The sequence below is a fragment of the Triticum dicoccoides genome, chromosome 2A (genome assembly GCF_002162155.2).
Source record: "Triticum dicoccoides isolate Atlit2015 ecotype Zavitan chromosome 2A, WEW_v2.0, whole genome shotgun sequence".
Classification (NCBI taxonomy): domain Eukaryota; kingdom Viridiplantae; phylum Streptophyta; class Magnoliopsida; order Poales; family Poaceae; genus Triticum; species Triticum dicoccoides.
Genome location: NC_041382.1, coordinates 501,948,384 through 501,963,190, shown reverse-complemented (window position 1 = coordinate 501,963,190; position 14,807 = coordinate 501,948,384). Strand labels below are relative to the sequence as shown.

Below are 14,807 nucleotides of genomic sequence, written 5' to 3'. Positions count from 1 at the left end.
CTGGACATTGGCCCGGAGAGCAGCGCAGGCATCATAAGCGGCCTGGCTATTCTCGTGCACCGTCTTCATCCGCTCCATCATCACGTTAGCCTGATAGATGGCTTCCGCAGCCACATCCGACTGGTTTTCCAGGACAGAGTAGCTGGTGAAGAAGAGGACAGACGACCCAGGTGCAGCAGCTTGGACCTCCGAGGCGTGAGATGGGACGACTGAAGGAATCACTGGTACAGTCGACGGTGCAGGGCGCTCACTCGACAAGGGTACAGCGAAGGTTATAGAGGCCCCGCCTGCGTCTTCAGATTGATGGACGGTTGGTGTTGTCGTTGGTCCCTGCTAAGACGCCTTACCAGCCGCCACCTTTTTATTCTTCCTGGGCCTAGGAGCCACATCTTCATCGTCATCTGGGAGATCGATGACGTTGGGTGGAGCTGTGGAGAAGATCAGTCGACCCCAAAGTGAACCGCTAGAATTCAATCGACCGAGTAGTCAAGAGCAAGATCATAAGAGTTTTTACCTGGGTTGGAGGTAACCGCATCTTCCATCTCCTTGTCTCGGTACTTGTAAGAAGAGGTTCCTGATGTAGCAGCACTGCAAAGGCCCGCACTCAGTCGGTTACGTTCTGTTGCTCGAATCGACAAAAAGAACAAGTAAGATGATTACCCGGAGATGGTAGGGACGGTCACTTTGATCCTGGGCAAAGCCTTTGGCAATTTGGAGGAGGTGGCTTTCGGTGCTTTTGGTGCTGGAGGCGGCACAACCTTGGGCTGCTTCAGAGCCTTCTCAATCGGCGCTGGGGAAGACGTCCGGGGGCGCTTCGAAGACTGCCAAGTCGGCGCAGTCACCAGGTCCGGGGTGCTCGCCGGGTCGTGAGCGTGCTTGGATCTCCTCTCTCTGCGAGGAGGCGAGTCGACCTCTTCGTCATCAGTCGAGTCGTCGCTCTCCTCGTCCTCCTCGGCATCCGAGTGCCACTCGCCCCCGCTCGCTCCTTCCTCGACGTCTTGCCCCTGCACTCCATTGGGAATCGAGTACATGTTAATGAGGGCCTGAAAGGACAACGATCGAAAGAAATTCAGTCGACCATCAACAAGGTGTCACACAAAGAATCAAGAAGATACTCGACAAAGGAGAGTCATACCTGTTCCGGCTGGCACGAGTGGTCGAATGGAATCACCCTCCTAGACCCCCGGGGATTGTCTTTGTTGCTGGTGATTCCCTTCAGCCACTTCTCCAAGGTGTCTTCGCTGACGTCCTCCGGGTGGATCCGAGTGGAGTCCTCAAGCCCCTAGCACATCCACATCGGATGGTCACAGGCCTGAAGCGGTTGGATGCGTTGACTGAGAAAGACCTCCAGCGGGTCCATCCTAGTCACCCCGTCGCAGACAAGTTGGACGACCCGCTCGACCAACACCTTGACCCGCGCCTTCTCTTCTGGGACCACTCTCAAGGAGGAGGGCTTCTCCACTCGAGCTAGGGAAAAGGGAGGAAGTCCAGTCGACTGGGACCGGAGTCGGCTGGTCCTTACAGTAAAACCAAGTCGACTGCCAGCCCCGGACCGAGTCGGGAAGGATCATCGCTGGGAAGGTGCTCTTGTTCCTCATCTGGATCCCCAGACCCCCGCACATCTGGATCACGTGCGTCCTCTCATCACTCGGATTGGCCTTTTTGACCGACTGGGAGCGGCAGGTGAAGATGTGTTTGAAGAGACCCCAATGCAGTCGATAGCCCAAGAAATTTTTACACATTGACACAAAGGCAGCCAGATAAACTATGGTGTTTGGAGTGAAGTGGTGAAGTTGAGCCCCGAAGAAGTTCAGAAAGCCACGAAAGAAAGGATGGGGAGGCAGAGAAAACCCGCGATCGACGTGGGTGGTGAGGAGGACGCACTCACCCTCCCGCGGCTGCGGCTTGGTCTCATTCCCTGGGAGCCGCGCCAATTTGTGGGGGATCAGTCCCCCCTCCACCAGGTCGTCGAGGTCATCCTGGCTAATCGTCGAGCGGATCCAATCGCCCTGGATCCAGCCCGGCGGCAGGCCGGATCTTGACGAGGATCCGCCCCGACTGGTCCTCTTGCCCTTCGCCTTCGCGGTCGCCTTCTTCGCGTGCTCCAGCGCCACCGTCTTATCTTTTCCCATGGCGGAGGATCGAGTTTGAGCGAGGTTTCGACGCAGAGAGCGGAAGCGTGCGCGGCAGAGAGGTCTGAGGAAGAAGAAAGAGAATGGGAGCGCGCGGTGCAAAGACCCGGTCCGTTACCTTTTATAAGGTCATTCCCCAAGTGACTGACTGGTAGGCCCAGACAATCTAAACAAATCCCGCAACAATCGCGCGCGCAATACGTGGCGAAAAAGGTGGCGCGGAGATCGAGGCGACCTGCCTAATCCGTCCCGATTACCACGGCCTCACCCGTCCGGCGCGCTTCCCAAAATTCGAATCTCGCAAAATCCACGGAGAGCAGAGCAGCTTGTCAGACTGAAGACGTCCTCCACATTATCATTCGGAATTCTACCGTGAACATTCACTCGACAAAAACCAAGAATGGACCAAGGAGACTGAAAAAGAAGTTGACGTTGTCTCCTCAGTTCATGGCTCCAGAACAAGTTATACTCACAACACGAAGAATGAGTCGGAAGTGTTCTCAACTCCTTCCCCACTCAAACCCTGATCCATTCGGGGGCTAATGACGAAGCTATGTACCTAGGATAGGGTCATGGATCTGTCCAAGATACCCTCCCCAATGACATCTCTAAAAGAACCAGAAGTAGTCGAAGAGAAATCATCATCCACTCGACCCAAAAGCTATGTTCCACTCGACAATCTTGAAGACACTCGACCATGCGAACAACCACTCGACCACCAGAAGATGTGAAGCCACTCACTCCGCAACGGTCGGGATTTAAGTCATAGCTTTAATAATCATTTATAGCACTTTACTTCGGACGTTACCAGTAACGCTCCTCCTTTATGAACATTGAACCCTGTGTAACGGAGGGAAGCTGGGGTCCTGGCGCATTCTATATAATCCACCCCCTCCTCTGGGACAAGGGTTCGCACCCCCTGTAACTCACGCGCATATATCCAGTCGACCGCCTCCGGGCTCTGAGACGTAGGGCTGTTACTTCCTCTGAGAAGGGCCTGAACTCGTAAAACTCGAGTGTACAACTCCTCCATAGCTAGGATCTTGCCTCTACATACCTACCCCCATTCTACTGTCAGACTTGGAACCATGACACCCATCTACTTGGCAAGGGCAGTATATGGGCCATGTCAGGGCTTGCACTATCATACTTGAGGTCGTGGCATCACAAGATCTCTGGATCTGACACTCTTGTTTCGGCATGGCCAGATCGTAGAATGATAGCAACGTGCTTCAACGCTCGCCGGTGCTTGCAAGGCTTGCTGAAGGAAACAGCCCGCCAATGGATGTTAACATCAACGACCTCAAGTACAACAAAGGATACCACCTAGCTGACGGTAACTATCCTTAGTGGACCACTATTGTGAAGACAATCCCCAACCCCGGCAAAGAGAAGAGGAAAAGATTTGCCCAAGATCAAGAGGGTGCTAGGAAAGATGTCGAGTGTGCCTTCGGTGTTCTGCAATTTCGATGGGGTATTGTTCGGTATCCTGCTAGAACTTGGAGCACCAAGAAGTTGTGGGAGATGATGACTGCTTGCGTGATCATGCACAATATGATCGTAGAGGATCAGCGCCTGGAACGTATCTACGATCAAGGGTTTCAGTTCCAGGGTGACAATGTTGTTCCTGAGCATGAAGGAGCGGCAATGTTTCCATAGTTCATCCAATTTCATCATCAAATGCGTGATTGGGAAACTCACATTCAGCTGCAAGATGATTTGGTTGAGTATATGTGGGCTCATGTTGGCAACCAATAGATGTATCTTTTTTTTAATGTATTTGAGACAATTTAATTTTTTCTGCTTGTAAACTATGCTATATTTATTTGGGTTATGGAACTATGCTATATTTATTTGGGTTGTGGAACTATGCTATATTTGTTTGCTTGTGAAACCATGCAAAATGTGTGTATATTTGTTGAAAAATGGCGGCAAACCGGCCACGCTAGCAAATATGGGGCGGTGCATTGGGTGCACTGCCAACCCAAATCAAAAATAGGACGGACACCGAGCGGGCGGCTGACCCAATCGGACAAAAGGCAGACAAAGCACGCGTCCGTTTGGGTCGGCGTGTTGGAGTTGCTCTTAGCATGATGAAACTGCTTGCAGGTCCTAAGTGCTGGAGTCAGTTTCATTTTATTAACCCCCTCCATGATGTCCGTCACCTATCGTGCATGTATCTTCCACCCCATGCCCTACCCCATTTATCACCCCTCCCCCCTTGCACTTAGATCTGTCAGTACCAACCCTCTTTGTCACAGACGTCATCTCCATTCATCGTCAGCCTCATGGCCTTCCCTGTTATTACCCCACCATCGGGGACGAGTGGGTGGGCACATACGCCATGCCATACATGGCTTGCTGTCGTGTGCGACCCATGCGGCCACTACAATAAGCTAAAAACTAACTAACTACTCCTGGTCAGAGGAGAGCTCGATAACCAGAGTGTTGCCAGAGAGCCGAAGCCTCGTGGTTGTGGGTGCCCATCGGTAACCACACCATCTTCTCATCATTGTCGTCCTTATTATCATCGAGCTTGATGATGGCTAAGGTGCGACGATTAGTAGCGACCTCTCGCTCGTCCACCACCCATTCCTCGATGGTATGGTGCTCGACCACCATCTCGGGGTTGGCAAGGATGACAACGATGGCGGCGGTGCCCGTGCGCTCGGCGTCAAGCTACGCCTTGGCAGCATGGTGCTCCGCCATAGCCTGGCGGTACTCAACCTCTGCCTCCCCCATGAGAAGAGTCGGATCGCGATGCCGCCCTCCAACTTGCATCACCATCCTCCTCCTCATCCTACTCCTCCGACAAAGAGGAGCTTGGCTCGGTGCCCACGGGGGCGGCGAGTGGGGGGCGGTGTTCATGCGTTATTTTGCATTGCCCTTGAACATCATCAATGATATGTATCCACAAGTATGTGACTTGTTTGTGGAACGGTATATTATGTGATGATTGTTCTAGTAGTACCTATAGTTGATATGGTTATGCGGACACATAATCTTTTATTAGTATATGATTCGGTTGATGACTATGTTTCACAAGTCTTGGGCATATAGATGCTAAACTGATAGTATGGACCCAGGGATGTAGATCACCGAGTCAAACATACTCACTTTGAGACACATCGAGATATTGTCAATTAGTCTCAAGTACGATGTATATGCCATGTCTTAAACCTGAGGTCATCGCATGTTCTCGGGATGAGAATCGACTCACTTAAGGTCTATCAAACGCTACATTATAACTGGGTAGTTATAAGCTTTTGGGTGAGTCGTGAGACATGTCGCGAGACATGGCTGACCAAGACAAGATTTGTAAGAGATATGCCCCGGAGGCAATAATAAAATTTATTATTTTTCTCGTAATTAATGTTTATACTTTGTGCTATGACTGCGATGGTTCTCGAGTCTGCAATAACCACGAGGCTTTAAGGGAAACTCATGTGCACGTGTAGAATAATGAACGGTAAAATAGATTCCTAGTGTCGCCTATAAGACTAGCTCGAGTGTTGCATGATGGTTATATTTTTCCTGATCATGGGGATGTCAATACTGAAAACTTTGAAAACACAATGTTACGAGAACATTTGTATTGAACCGGCCCAATTGTTGTCATTCTATGAGATCCATTCGTCACAAGTTAATCGTTTATAACACAGAGAAAGTTAATCATTTGCAAAATTCCTTAGACCATGAGAGTTCAAGATCCTTCATACTTGCTTCATGAACTTTGGGAAATTGTCAAACTTCATCCATAACAGGGTGGCAATTATGGCAGCTTATGGGTTCACGAAAAAGTATGACAAGGGATTAGATAGCTTGAGAGTGGGATTTGCTCCTTCGTTGATAGAGAGATATTCTTTTGGCCCTCTCGGTGTCACGGTATCTATCATTGTCTGGCCAGACACAAATGTGATTTGATCACCGGGATGCATGAACACGGGAACGAGAAAGAGAACAAGACTGGTAACAAGGAAACTGTCATAATGAACAAGTTGTTGATTCACGGGGATGCCGATAAATCTCACCTCATATTTTTGTAACATATCACGAAGCAATAGGAATAGCATGTGGTAACTAAAGGTTCACTCGCATATCCATTCGTGTGGGCATAGGGGTCAATATGCATGTCCACGGTTCCATTATTGATCATTGAACGAAAAGAGTTTCGGTCATGTCTATATTTCACCCAACCTACGGATCACACACTTAAGGGTCATCCATCTGCTGAGTACTAGGTTAAGAGAAAGAGAGAAAGTCACCGGAAAAGCTTTAGAGACACTGAATATGTTTCGAAGAAACCTAAAGTGTTTTCGTGAAATAAAAAATGTTTTGGAGTAAACCATCAAGCCTTATTATCCTTAGACAATCCATGTTCGCCGCCATGACTATTTATTATCCTTAGGCAATCTACTAGCCTTTAGGCCTACTTTGATTCAAGGAAAAAAAATAGAAAACATAGAATTACAATGTCATGCCTACGAAAAGTCTACAATTTTGTTTGTTTGTTTGATGTCATCACAGGAGAAACAAATAATTTTTTTCAAGTGGTTTGAGTGGATACTAAATTTCCATCACAATGTACTATAACTAAATCCTTAGAAAAGCACTCCTCTAAATTCTACGAATCAAATGATCAACACAGGACAAATAAAATCTTGTTTGATCTTTAAAAATGGAGGAAATTGCACAAAACACAAGTTTGGGCGCTGAGGTTACACAAAACCACAACTCTAGTACTACTCAGTAACAGAAAACATAAAATTGCTTTGGTTAGTCAGTTTTAGGAGAATTATGACATGTGGGTCACATGTTAACTAACTATATAGATGGCTTGGCTTGAGAGGTCCTCAAGATGAGCTGACCTTAGCTAACTTATAAAATTAAATCATTTAAAAAACTTAAGATGGGTTAAAAATTTCAAAGTTTGGACAATTTCTTATAATGTGGCCAAAACTGGTTGGAAACATAAAAAATCAGATAAATTCTAGTAATTCAATACATTTTCAATGATCTATCTGATAAATCTTCAAGCCATTTTTGCTAGCCATTTTAAAAAAATTGACTGTTCTTGTAAGATTCGACCAACTTTTCTTAAAAATAAAGTTTTCAAAATAAATCTACTTTTTACAGTAATTCAAAACATCTTAAATGATCATTCTGTAAAATTTCCATCCAATTTATCACAACTATTTTTTGATTTTGTACAATTTTTGTAAGATAAAACTTGTCGGCAAGTCCATTTCAATCAATGTGGTTTTGACTCTTATCTAGCCTCTCGGCTCCTATCTAACTGGCTCAACGCAGGCCGAGCTCCGGTGTGTGCTCAAGCTAAAAATTAGCCATCACCGACTAGTGGGCCTCTGTCATCGTATCTATGCTCAACTGGTTGTTTTGTTGTTTGTGTTACCAATTAGTCCTAAAGTCGTGATTTTTGTTGAAATCCCCTAAAGTTGTGGTTTTGTGTAACCTCAACCACAAAACTTGTTTCTTTGTGCAATTCTCTTAAAAATTCCTATGAAAATCCTTTGAATCTAAAAGATCCTTGGTTTCACCCGCAAGAAAAAAAAAAGATCCTTGGTTTGGACGAGGCTTGATAGGATCTCCCCTGATTTCATCTGGAAATCCAACGACAAGAAACCTTTTTTTTTTCAAGACCACACAACGACAAGAAACACGAGGTGGAGGTCATTCTCTAGTGAACTGCAAGACAGTTTGTCGCTCCACTTACTGAAAAAAAAAATGAATTCATACTGATTACTTACTGCGAACTGAGTAGTGCCGTTCAACATTGGCAGTTATCCTCAAGTCAGAGTCAGTGATTGGTAATCTCTTTTTGTTGGCAGAGTGCACTCTAGCACTTGCTAGTTGCAGAGGACGGAAGCAGCGGAACCTTTTCTGTACACATGCCAAGAGAGGATGACGATGAAGTGTCCGATCCTGATAAGCAGCGGAGCCATGGCTCCTCGCAGCCGAGAAACTTTTATGCAGCGAACCAATCCAGGCATGACATCTGGGTCACACCCAAAAAACAACCAACAACCCTCTCTGTTACTTACGTACGTCAAAAACTCAAAATAAGCTGCCAAGTTACCACTTATCACGCCGCTGTAGAAAAAGAGGAAGGAAAAAAAGAGAGGAACCGCACCAAAACAATGGATTCGGCATCAATTATTGCACGGGACGACGCAGCTGGTAGATCCCGGAGAAGAAAAACGGAAAGTCTTTGGCGGCCGAAGACCGGCTGGCTGGCGGGCTGGCGGGCTAGGATGCAAATGCATTTCTTGCTCTTCTCCCTCCGTTCAAAATAAGCTGCTGCCCAATAATTCGCAGCACACTGCACATAATTCACAGTTCTTTATGGTTTCCGCGGAAACCTCGAGTCCAAACTCCGAGCCACCCCTCCTCCTCCTCCTCCTCCTCGTTTTGGCTCCCACTGCGCTGCATGCCCCGCCGATCCCTCTATTTAAACAAAGGCCTCCTCGCCTTCTCTCTGACTCCTCATCCATCCCAGCCCCAGCCCAGTGCGAGCTGAGCTGAGCTTCTGCAGACCTTCTCCTGCCTGCTGTACTTCCTCCTCAGGCTTCGTCCCGCCTGCCCCTCTTCAGCCGGCCGACCGAACGTACCTCGCCGCCGGCCGTCCACGCGTCGCCTCAGCAAGGTAGGCGCTCAGTTACTCGCCATCCCCACCTCCAATGGCCTGTTTCTCTTACGCAAGGAGCACGCACGCATCATCTGTTCTTTTTTCCAACAAAGGAGGGAGAGCTTCGTCTCCTGTTTCATTTTATTTTATTTTGGTTTCGAACCATGTGTCTCCAGTTTCTTTGCTCTGTTCTCGAGTGTCATAACACCTATTCTCCTCAAAGTGTTTACTTATTTGATTACGCATATGGACTGAAACTACACCGCGCAAAGGAATTCTTTCCTTCCTCTCATCTCTGTAAACACTCCTAGGAAATGAACACCTTCTTACCACTCGCTAACAGAACAGAGGTTTGCTGATACAGAGTAAGTAGCAGCGTTAATTAGTTTCAGCTTAGCTGGGCGCACATGTCAGCACCACGTAGTTAATTAAGATTCGTTCCAAGAGTAACGCTTGCTAGTAGTAGTAGTAGATCAGGTGTGGACGGTGTGGAGTTTGGGGCCTCGGAAGGTCAAGGGTGTGGCCAATGAGGCTGATTTGTGATCTGATCACCACTTAAACTAATGGGGTTCGTTATCATTTGGAAGTGAGTGAGGGCGGTGTGCATGACCCAAGAAGATCTGCGGAGAACTATAGAAAACTGGAGTACTACTAGTAGCATATACTGCCTCACGTCATGCCACGCTAGTACTAGTACTAATCTTCGTGCATGAGTTGGACTCAGGGTTGGTGTATCTCTCTGTTCTTTTATAAAAGAGCATAATCATGCATACACATGACAGCAATAGATATTCTTGAAAACAATTTGGTGACCGGAACAAATTGGTAATTACTAATTAGCGTACACTAACTCTTCTTCAATAGTACTTCAACCCTGAGTTGAACTCATGCAGAGTAGCAAATTTATTGTTATTGTAGTAAACAAAGTAATTTGCTTCAATTGTTATTGTAGTAAAAAACAGAGTAAATGAGGTCACTTATGCTTCAATCATATGGAGGTTTTTCGATAAGGTATGCGACTGACATGAGAAACCTGCTGATTCTTGATCGGTGCAATTCAAGAAAAAATCTTGAAAGGAAATGTTTACATACACAGGATAGCATATCAGTAGAGAGTAATCCAACAATTACAGACTAATGGTACTAGTACGTACTCCAGTACACAATCGCAAGGCAGGCTTACTAAAAATTGAAAGCAACAATTTTGACTAGAATATGGAAACATGCATCGCACCGCTGGTTACATTTATAGTACTAGGGGTTTATTAGGGGCCTGCACTTGCTACCCAATGAACCTTGAGTCTTGCTTAGGAACAAAGGAATGATTCTTTTGGTTAGTTTCAATGCTCCCACGCCGGTTTTAAGCCAGCCTTTTATTCTTGGAAATGTAAAAAAGTTATACTTACTTGGTTTTCACACCACTGTCATCTCAAAGTCTTGGAGCCATTGATGCAGGCCATATAAGCCCCGCTGGAGAGCTCAAGGAGGCCTCCAAGGCATTCGGAAGCGTGCAGCTTGAACATCAGCAGCAGCGGGTGACCGACCAGAAATGTCGCTCCAGGTCGAGGACCCGCGGAGCACGGAGACGCCGGCGCCGCTCAAGCGCCACGACTCGCTGTTCGGCGACGCAGAGAAGGTCTCCGACTCGAAGCACCATGGGTCTCAGGTACGTTCCTTCCCTTGGCGACCATGTAATTTTGCAGCAATGTTCTATGTGAGCGACAGAGCAAACTGACTGACTCTGGTTTACTTTGCTCCTGGTGATGGATGCAGGTGAGCTGGATGCGGACGCTGAGCCTGGCTTTCCAGAGCGTGGGCATCATCTACGGCGACATCGGGACGTCGCCGCTCTATGTCTACTCCAGCACCTTCCCGGACGGCATCAAGGACAGGGATGATCTCCTGGGCGTCCTCTCGCTCATCCTCTACACTCTCATCATCATACCCATGCTCAAGTACGTCTTCATGGTGCTCTACGCCAACGACAACGGAGATGGTAATTAAGCTCGCTCATTCTCTGAAACCTCGGCCTGCTGTCATACCAGTTTTTGTACAGTACAGTAGAATGAAGTAACAAGAAACTCTGGTGTTGTAGGTGGCACGTTTGCGCTTTACTCGCTGATATCACGGTACGCGAAGATCAGGCTGATCCCGGACCAGCAGGCGGAGGATGCGGCGGTGTCCAATTACCACATAGAAGCGCCAAACTCGCAGCTCAAGAGGGCGCAATGGTTGAAGCAGAAGCTCGAGTCCAGCAAGGCGGCCAAGATTGTGCTCTTCACCCTCACCATCCTCGGCACGTCAATGGTGATAGGCGATGGAACCTTGACCCCAGCAATCTCTGGTAAATGAAGAGCCAAGAGTTTCATTTGTGCTGTCTGTAAAAAACACTACTGTACTGATGTTTTGTTCATGGATGTGCTGTGCTGCAGTGCTCTCTGCGGTGAGTGGGATCAGAGAAAAGGCGCCAAGCTTGACTCAGAGTATGTGAAGAAGGATTAGTACTAACAACTTTGATTGTTTCTTTTACCCGGCCTGTGTCCATGAGTCCATCACATCTAACATATATTTGTTCTTTGTGCAGCACAAGTGGTCCTCATCTCAGTGGCCATTCTGTTCATGCTCTTCTCGGTGCAGCGCTTCGGGACCGACAAGGTCGGGTACACCTTTGCGCCGGTCATCTCAGTGTGGTTCCTTCTGATTGCTGGCATCGGGTTGTACAACCTCGTCGTTCACGACGTCGGTGTTCTACGGGCCTTCAATCCCATGTATATAGTGCAATACTTCGTAAGGAACGGGAAGAGTGGGTGGGTGTCACTTGGTGGAATTATCTTGTGTGTCACAGGTAACCTTAATTTCTACCTGAAAATTTGAACTGACGAGCGATTGTATTGCAAACTAGTATAGCCTGCAGAACTGTAATCTGAATTAACTGACTGATTGTCATACGTAACAGGCACAGAAGGCATGTTTGCTGACCTAGGACATTTCAACATCAGGGCTGTTCAGGTAACCACTTTAACTGAAGATATAGCTTTCAGAAGTAACAATTTTTCCCTGTTGCCTCAGAGGTCAGAACAGAGGGATCTTATAATGGCTTTCGTACTTACACTTGCAGCTCAGCTTCAACGGCATCCTGTTCCCGTCGGTGGCACTGTGTTATATTGGGCAGGCGGCTTACCTGAGGAAATTCCCAGACAACGTTGCAAACACCTTCTATAGATCCATCCCAGGTACAGAGTTTTTTCTAGTATATAAGACAGCAGTTTGCTGCTTCAGGGAGTAGAATATGCATGCATTTGGTAAGAGCATATAGCACAAGTAAGATCAACTCTCCACGTCTATGTGCAGCACCAATGTTCTGGCCAACCTTCATCGTCGCCATTCTTGCCGCCATCATCGCAAGCCAAGCCATGCTCTCCGGTGCATTTGCCATCCTCTCCAAGGCCCTGTCTCTCGGTTGCATGCCAAGGGTTCGAGTCATCCACACCTCGCACAAGTACGAGGGGCAGGTGTACATTCCTGAAGTGAACTTCCTCATGGGATTGGCTAGCATCGTCGTCACGGTCGCCTTCCGGACGACCACCAGCATCGGCCATGCTTACGGTAAGTAGCTAGCTAACGACGGATCGATAAGGCCTTTGTGTTTCACTGAGGTTTCATCTGATCTGACGGTCTGACCCATCTGTTGTTGGTTATGCGCAGGGATCTGCGTGGTGACCACGTTTGCGATCACCACCCATCTGATGACCGTGGTCATGCTGCTGATATGGAAGAAGCACGTCATCTTCATCATGCTCTTCTACGTCGTGTTCGGCTCCATAGAGCTGATCTACCTCTCGTCCATACTGTCAAAGTTCATCGAAGGCGGGTACCTCCCCATCTGCTTCGCGCTGGTGGTGATGAGCCTGATGGCGGCGTGGCACTACGTCCAGGTGAAGAGGTACTGGTACGAGCTGGACCACATCGTGCCCACCAGCGAGATGACGATGCTGCTGGAGAAGAACGAGGTGCGGCGGATCCCCGGGGTGGGCCTCCTGTACACGGAGCTGGTCCAGGGCATCCCCCCGGTGTTCCCCCGGCTGATCCAGAAGATACCCTCCGTGCACTCCATCTTCATGTTCATGTCCATCAAGCACCTGCCCATCTCGCGCGTCGTGCCCACGGAGCGCTTCATCTTCCGGCAGGTCGGGCCGAGGGAGCACCGGATGTTCCGCTGCGTGGCGCGGTACGGCTACAGCGACGCGCTGGAGGAACCCAAGGAGTTCGCGGCGTTCCTCGTGGACAGGCTCAAGATGTTCATCCAGGAGGAGAGCGCGTTCGCGCTCGCGCAGGACGAAGAGGAGAGCGGCGAGGTTTCGGACGCCCAGGCGAGGCCGGGGCGGTCCACGGTGCACAGCGAGGAGGCGGTCCAAGGCCAGGCGCGGGTGAGCAGCCACTCGGCCTCGGGGAGGGTGAGCTTCCACACGAACCAGGCGGTGGAGGAGGAGAAGCAGCTGATTGACAGGGAGGTGGAGCGAGGGATGGTGTATCTGATGGGGGAGGCCAACGTCACGGCGGAGGCCAAGTCCTCCATCTTGAAGAAGGTGGTGGTGAACCATGTCTACACCTTCTTGAGGAAGAACTTGACGGAGGGGCACAAGGTGCTGGCCATTCCCAAAGACCAGCTGCTCAAAGTCGGGATCACATACGAGATATAGTGATCGATGGATCGATCGAGTTCGCCCCGAGTATGTGAGGTGGTGATTCTGGTGCAGCATGGCGTTGGTTTGGAAGGGCAACGTGCCGACGGCTGTTGATTCAATAAGGAAGCATGCATGTGCAGGCAGGTGGGGGATGGGAGGGATTTTCTTTCTTTTGGTTGCAACAAGGTTTTCATTTTCCACTTTCTCTGTATGTACATCTAAAGGTGTTAAAATGTAAGGGTGATATTGCAACTAAAGTTTGAATGTGTTGAATGTATCCTCCCAGGCATAAGCAAGGTTCATGTCTTTTTTTCCCCACCACCAAGAGGCCCGGTCAACTTGTTTTACATTACCGCTGTTATTATTTACTAGTGTTTTCGTTTGGAGCATACATATCTTAGAAAAATGTATCAAAATCATACTGGTATAGGACATGGTTTAAGACAACATGATGTTGCGATGCTACTGCATTTTTTTCTGATCCTGTGAATTTAGAATCCATTGAATGATTCGAATCAGAGCGGCAGCCCTTAAGTTGCTAGGATGTTGTTTCCGCATTCAGAGCTCCAAACTGCTGCACACACAACGAATAGTGTGCACCACCATTGCACAATGACCCATCTAGTGATGTGTTGCCGTTTGTTGCCATGCATGGACGACTTTTTCTTTTTTGAACATAGACGCTAGAAATGTCCGGCTTTAAATTAATAAAGTCATTCAGCAGCATCCACACATAGTTTAAAACATACAAACCAAACGGAAAGTAAATCATTGGGCCTCACATCCCGGCATGGTCTAGGCTGAATAAGTACAGTTTCTAGCCAACATAGCAAGAGCCAATTACTCCAAAAGACCAACTCAACATCAAACAAACTCTGGAGGGATCTATATTTGAAAAATGGCAAAAATCTGGAGATTACCTCGGCTACGGTCAATTGATAACTCTGGAAAGGAGTGGCTATTGCAGTTACTTGCGCCAAGAAGTGAGATCGAGAGGTGTATGCTTCTTCTTGTTTTCTGGAGAAGTTGATACATACGCAATGAGATGGTGCATCATAAACCGGCGCCGCAGATGGATGTATCGGTCCAATTCCTGCAGAGCTATCTTGTCTCACTGATGGCCATCAAGAATGATAATGGTGCTGATTCAGCGAAAGGAAAAGCATACATTACGATGGACAATAGGTTTCAACCGGTTACTCATAAGGCCAAGTTGCCTGGTTGGGAGAAACCGAAGCAAGGGTGGACAAAACTAAACACAGATGGAGCTTTCGTGTCATGCGATGACGCTGGTGCGGGCATGGTCTTGAGAGATGAGTCAGGAAAAATCATTTTCTCTGCTTG

General features: G+C 48.1%; 1 protein-coding gene across 1 annotated transcript; it reads left to right on the top strand.

Annotated features, from left to right (window-relative positions):
* Positions 1-8,551: 8,551 nt before the first annotated feature.
* LOC119355031 (potassium transporter 1-like) lies at positions 8,552-13,810 on the top strand. Its single transcript, XM_037621810.1, has 10 exons — positions 8,552-8,796; positions 10,234-10,444; positions 10,552-10,774; positions 10,874-11,122; positions 11,211-11,261; positions 11,363-11,623; positions 11,735-11,787; positions 11,897-12,011; positions 12,130-12,384; positions 12,484-13,810. The coding sequence occupies exons 2-10, from the start codon at positions 10,328-10,330 to the stop codon at positions 13,476-13,478; spliced, it is 2,319 nt and encodes a 772-aa protein (XP_037477707.1). The 5' UTR covers positions 8,552-8,796; positions 10,234-10,327; the 3' UTR covers positions 13,479-13,810.
* Positions 13,811-14,807: the final 997 nt, after the last annotated feature.